This window comes from Camelina sativa, chromosome 11 (assembly GCF_030686135.1).
Source record: "Camelina sativa cultivar CO46 ecotype springtype chromosome 11, ASM3068613v1".
NCBI lineage: Eukaryota > Viridiplantae > Streptophyta > Magnoliopsida > Brassicales > Brassicaceae > Camelina > Camelina sativa.
Window position 1 is genome coordinate 18,200,901 of NC_141890.1, and position 6,170 is coordinate 18,207,070.

At 35.1% G+C, this 6,170-nt stretch overlaps 1 protein-coding gene and 1 long non-coding RNA gene across 2 annotated transcripts; both read left to right on the plus strand.

Moving 5' to 3' along the window:
* The first annotated feature begins 219 nt into the window (after positions 1–219).
* LOC104719068 (serine hydroxymethyltransferase 4) lies at positions 220–2,738 on the plus strand. Its single transcript, XM_010451845.2, has 4 exons — positions 220–1,078; positions 1,582–1,972; positions 2,072–2,173; positions 2,267–2,738. Exons 1-4 carry the CDS (start codon positions 401–403, stop codon positions 2,509–2,511), a joined length of 1,416 nt encoding a protein of 471 aa, XP_010450147.2. The 5' UTR covers positions 220–400; the 3' UTR covers positions 2,512–2,738.
* A 1,485-nt stretch (positions 2,739–4,223) lies between these two features.
* LOC147934198 (uncharacterized) lies at positions 4,224–4,756 on the plus strand. The gene is made up of 2 exons (XR_015573073.1): positions 4,224–4,394; positions 4,566–4,756. It is a non-coding gene; the product is annotated as an uncharacterized LOC147934198 (long non-coding RNA).
* The last annotated feature ends 1,414 nt before the right edge of the window (positions 4,757–6,170 follow it).

The following is a 6,170-nucleotide window of genomic DNA, read 5'->3' on the forward strand; positions in this document are numbered from 1 at the left end:
TTTTTCTTTTTGTGACTTAATAATAAAAAAATTAAATATTTGTAAATTTTTCTACAAACAAATTTGAAAAAAATAATCTGAGAGTGAGATTTACCCAAAACAACCTTAAATGCACTCAGGTATTAAGTAGTTATCTAATCATGATTAATTAAGGGAAAGGTACTAGTAAGAGGGTAAAACAGTCAAAACAGATCCGCTTGTTTCTCCTACCACACACACACCTAACCAACCAACACCAAAATTAGCAAAAGAAGGTCAAATCCGTAATTTAATCCACTTTCTTCTCCTCTTTTAAACCCAACCGCCTCTCTTCCCACTTCCCTCACTCTCTCAATCTCAGATCTCTCTCTCTCTCTCTCTCTCAATCTCAGATCCATCGTTCCAACAACACATCCAAAGGATGGAACCAGTCTCTTCATGGGGAAACACCCCTCTCACCACCGTAGATCCAGAGATCCACGACCTGATCGAGAAGGAGAAGCGTCGTCAATGTAGAGGAATCGAACTCATCGCCTCCGAGAATTTCACTTCCTTCGCCGTCATCGAAGCTCTCGGAAGCGCCTTAACCAACAAATACTCCGAAGGCATGCCTGGTAACCGGTACTACGGAGGTAACGAGTTCATCGATCAGATCGAGAACCTTTGCCGTTCGCGAGCTCTCGAAGCTTTCCACTGCGATCCGGAGAAATGGGGCGTTAACGTTCAGCCTTACTCTGGATCTCCGGCGAATTTCGCCGCCTACACCGCTCTGCTCCAGCCTCACGATCGTATCATGGGGCTTGATCTGCCTTCAGGTGGTCATTTGACTCATGGTTACTATACATCTGGTGGTAAGAAGATCTCTGCGACTTCGATCTACTTTGAGAGTCTTCCCTACAAGGTTAATTTCACCACTGGTTACATTGACTACGATAAGCTTGAAGAGAAGGCGTTGGATTTCAGGCCTAAGTTGCTCATCTGTGGTGGTAGTGCGTATCCCAGGGATTGGGATTACGCTAGATTGAGAGCTATTGCTGATAAGGTTGGAGCTCTTTTGCTCTGTGATATGGCTCACATCAGTGGTCTCGTTGCTGCTCAGGTATATTATAAGCCTATTCTCTTTTGTATTGATCTAGTGTTTCATATACCTTATCTTATTGTTTGATCTGGTTTTGTTAAGCGTTTTGAATGGTCTAGAACGAAGATCTGGATTTGTGGAACTCTGACATCAAACTCAATTACACATATTTCATATCTGTTTACAATTTAGCGATCTGTCTCGTCTCATATCTGTGTACATTCATGTTTCAAGTCTTGTGTTTTCAGGGTGTATTATCAAATGAGGTTATTCCTAAGAAAGAATCATATCACATTGTTTTAGTCGTTTTATTTTACTTGTGTGTTCCATGTAGTTTCTCGTTGTTTCTTTTTCTCAACTCGCATGTGTAAGTGAATATACCAATGGGAAATCTTCAATTCTATTCAGTAACTAAAACCAACCGGATAAAGTGGTGTGAGTACACTAATGTTAGTTGCCAAGATTGAGTTTTTTTTTTTTTGCATTCACCGACAGAACTGATTGAGTTTTGATCATGTTTACAGGAAGCTGCAAACCCGTTTGAGTACTGTGACGTTGTGACAACCACAACCCACAAGAGTTTGAGGGGTCCAAGGGCTGGTATGATCTTCTACAGGAAGGGTCCAAAACCAGCCAAGAAGGGTCAACCCGAGGGTGCAGTCTATGACTTTGAGGACAAAATCAACTTTGCTGTATTCCCTGCACTTCAAGGTGGTCCCCACAATCACCAGATCGGTGCTCTAGCTGTTGCGTTGAAGCAGGCCAACACTCCTGGTTTCAAGGTGTATGCAAAACAGGTGAAAGCCAATGCTGTTGCCCTTGGAAACTACCTGATGAGCAAGGGATACCAGATTGTGACCAATGGAACTGAGAACCACCTTGTTCTCTGGGATCTTCGCCCTCTTGGATTGACCGGTGAGTGAATAATATTTCAAAGAAAAGAAAACCACCTTTGTGACCCTATGTTATATATGGAACTAGTCCTGATGTTTTATATGAATCTGCTTTTGCTAGGTAACAAGGTTGAGAAGCTCTGCGATCTGTGCAGCATTACATTGAACAAGAATGCAGTATTTGGAGACAGTAGTGCTCTTGCTCCTGGAGGTGTAAGAATCGGTAAGACGGAGTTCTGAACTGTTCATGACTATAGCCAGCCATTGAATCTCATTGTTGGCTCTCGCTAACATAGAAAGATGTGTGTTTTTGTAGGTACACCCGCTATGACCTCAAGAGGATTGGTGGAGAAGGACTTTGAGCAGATAGGAGAATTCCTGAGCCGTGCAGTGACATTGACATTGGACATCCAGAAGCAGTTCGGTAAGTTGTTGAAGGACTTCAACAAGGGTTTGGTGGACAACACAGATCTCGAGCAGCTCAAGGCTGACGTTGAGAAGTTCTCGGCCTCTTATGAGATGCCTGGATTCCTCATGTCTGAGATGAAGTACAAGGAGTAGAGATCTCTCTCTTGATCTAAGAGTAATCTTCTGTTACCAACCATATATATAAAATGCTTTTGTAGGATCGCCTAATTGGAATTTTAAAGGCGAAGAAATGAAGAAAGAAATAGTAAAAAAAAAAAAAAAAGTTTTTCTTGAGTTATCTTTAATGTTTTTTTGTCTTCTTTTCAAAATTGTTGTATTTTGTTGGCTTTCTTAATAATAATATCAGCGAGTTTTCTCTTTTCCCCGGTTCAGCTTTAAAATATGTTTGTATTTTGTTTTTGATAGATTGGATTTGGTTTCTCATAGTCAATGGTCTACTTACTACATCTTCAGTTCTAATGTAAAGAGAGTATAGAGTATAGGTGTATGTAGCAAAGGTATTGCTTAAGAATTACTAGTCATACATAATTAGTATAGTTTTTCTTTCAATTAGAAAGTGATGTCTTCCACAAGTTGGGGCGACGACGAAGATTTTACGGAGGATTATGTTGTAGCCTCTGTTCATAACAGAGCCACCCGCACCTGTTCATGTCTGCTTCAGCTTCAGATTGGCTGACGCAGTGACATATACATAGAAGTGTCAGGCCGGTCCGCATCCATCTGGGCCGTCCGCGGCAGGCAATTTCTATCTTCGGAACCCGACGGGCTGGCCCGTTAAACTCGCAAACATAAAATTATGTCCAAACCCGTCCCGCTAAATCCAACGGGTTAGCGAGTTGGCCGCGGGCCTAAATAATATATTAAAAAAATAAAATAAAATTAATAATTAATAATTTTAAAAATAATCATATACATAAGAGTAACCTTCTGCTCTCTCCTTATTGGTCCATTTGGTTTTTTTGTTTATTTTTATATTTTGTCTAATTTTTATAGTAGTAAATGTCCAAATTAATTTTCTTATTAGTAGTAATTTACTAATTTGTGTAACTGAAATTTGATTTTTTGTAATTAAGTCGTAAGAGAAGGAGACATTAATTTCATAATTACTCCTAATTTAAGTTATTGTTTTCTTTTAAGTGGGATGCACTAACCTTGAAGACCAATCCATTAACAATTCTGAACGTTTCTATCCGTTTGTAATTTTTCTCATTAGTCATGCATTAATTTCGAATGCTTTACATTATTTAATTATAAATAGTAAGTAAACATTAAGACATCACCACATTTCGTTTGCTTAACCAAAGTAAACGAAATGTTTCCACCTCTAAACGAAGAAACCATCAAATGAGCTAAGTCAGATTTTCCAACTAAACAAAATACATAGTCCACTCATAACAACAAGTAGAGAAACATGGTGTCTTTTGCAACAAACACCTGCCGTTCAACCTTCTGCTGCCTTGAAAGGATTGGGAGCAGCTCTTTCGCCGGAGCTAAGCTTTTCATTGACCCTTCTTGTCAAAGCTTCAGACCCAAATCCACAGGTAAAATCTAAAGCTTTTAAATTTGGAATCTTCGATTGAGATTGATGAAAATAGGTATTAAAAGGTTTGGGTTTTTTGTAGAGCTGGTGTTGTTGTGGCTATGGAGACAAAAGTGTTTACTTTGTTTTAGAAGATTTGGGTAACACAACAGGAAAATGGGATGTATGTGGATATGATGCTTCCTCTCCTTACAAGTTACAACCCACTTCAGGTTTATAACAACACTTAATCCTAGATCTATATGCTCTTCAAATTCTGAGACTTTTAATTTTGATTGTTATTCTGTTCTTTGCTTGCTTGCAGAGCAAGTTCTTTAAGACACTTGCTGCTCCTCACAAAGAGGGGTTTGCTTCTCAAGTTTTGATTATTGGACGAGGCTTTTTGCTTACTTATGCAGTGTGAACTCGACCGTATAAGAGAGGTCCTCAAGAGATCGTTTCATATAGATAAAGAGATATGTGGCAGAGTTTTGAGGTGAATCATCATTTAGCTTTCAATATTTTTCTCAAATTATAAATTTGAAAATAACATGTGGAAATTTGTTTTCCTAAGATCTCAATATTCTTACCTTACTCTTGCTCACATTTTCGAGTATGTTAATGAGGTTTTTAATATGTTATATGACGTATGTTTTGACTTTTGAAGAAGGGGATGGTTGTCAAATTTGGGGTCAAGAAGATTCAGCAGTGGGGAGATGAAAAGTTGCATCATAGTTTAACAGATAAATATCATCTAAATGATTAGTTCAGATGAGTCAATAACGGAATTAGTATCCGTTTACATATGTAATAGTATAAATAATGGTAATCTAATAATACAAGATGTTATTTGTTGTAGGACATTCGGAAGTAAAGAAAAATTTATAATCCATCTATCATCTATGGCATTTGCATATAAAATTATGTTTGTTAATGGTTCAATTGGTATGGTAAGAGTAAGTGTATTTGACAATATTACATTCATGAATTTTACTCTTTTTATGTCTTGAAATATTTCAAATTTAAAACTCTAAGTGTAATACAAACATACTAATTAATTTTGCTTTTTTTTGTAATGCAACATATATTTTAATAAAACATTACAATTACTTTTAGATGACTTTAGTACTAATGAAATAGTGTGGTTAGGATTCTTTTTTTTTTTTGTCAGAAAAATGAATTTAATAAAAAAAATTAGATAATTGGTTATCCAAAATCTTGGAATTTTGAGATCCAGAAACCTCACTATTTCATTAGTACTAAAGTCATCTAAAAGTTAAATCATTGATATGAACTTACCACTATAACTTAAATTACATCAAATATAACAAAAAAAGAGTCAAAACGCAACATGCCGCGAGTATCGCGGCTAAACAACCTAGTGTATATTAATCTATACTTTAAATCTACACTTTACTACTAAATTGTAATTGAAATTATATTAATTATGCATCCACTATTTTCCATTCATTTTAATTCAAACACACTATAAATTATAATTATAACTCCTCTAATTAATTTATTTTAGAAATGTAACTTTTATCACTTGAAATCCTATAAATAACCATTCTCACATCATCATCCACATATCTCAAATTCTAAATAATTTCTTTGTTTTGATTATGTTCTTGTTTGGGTTCAAAACTCATGGTAAGAGTGTGATTATGTATTTTGTCAGATTTATCTTATATTTTGTTCATTTTTAGTTCTTTGTTTTATGCATTTCTTCCTTCCTTCTTTGTCTTCTTATTATTTTTAATTTTCAATTACATATGTATAATAAAATTTTGGTGACTGTAAAAAACAATTATCAATGCAGATTCAACGATACTAATTTCTATCAAAGCCTAATGGGGGGGAATCAAGCTAAAGAAATCATCTTCATTCATGTATATATATTTTTTAAAAGTATGCAATGTTTTAACAAAATAAACTATTATAGTAGAATTATTCAATCAAATTATTTAACTCTCTCTTACCTCCAAAAATTTTGTGATACATTTTTTTTGTATACTCATCATTATATTTAGTTCTTGGGATCCAAAATATAATTATATAAAGATCATTATCATGTTTATTCAATTCAAAATTTGTAATGTTTAATGATTTTCTCTATAAAAAAAACAGTTTGATATTCCATTTCCAAAATTTTACTACAAAGAGGAAATCAATAGAATTTAACCTAGCAATATAGCTTAAATTAAGGTGAATATAAAAGAGATTAAAAATTAAATTAATCTTTGGGATTTTTATTGCATTTCATATGATTTTA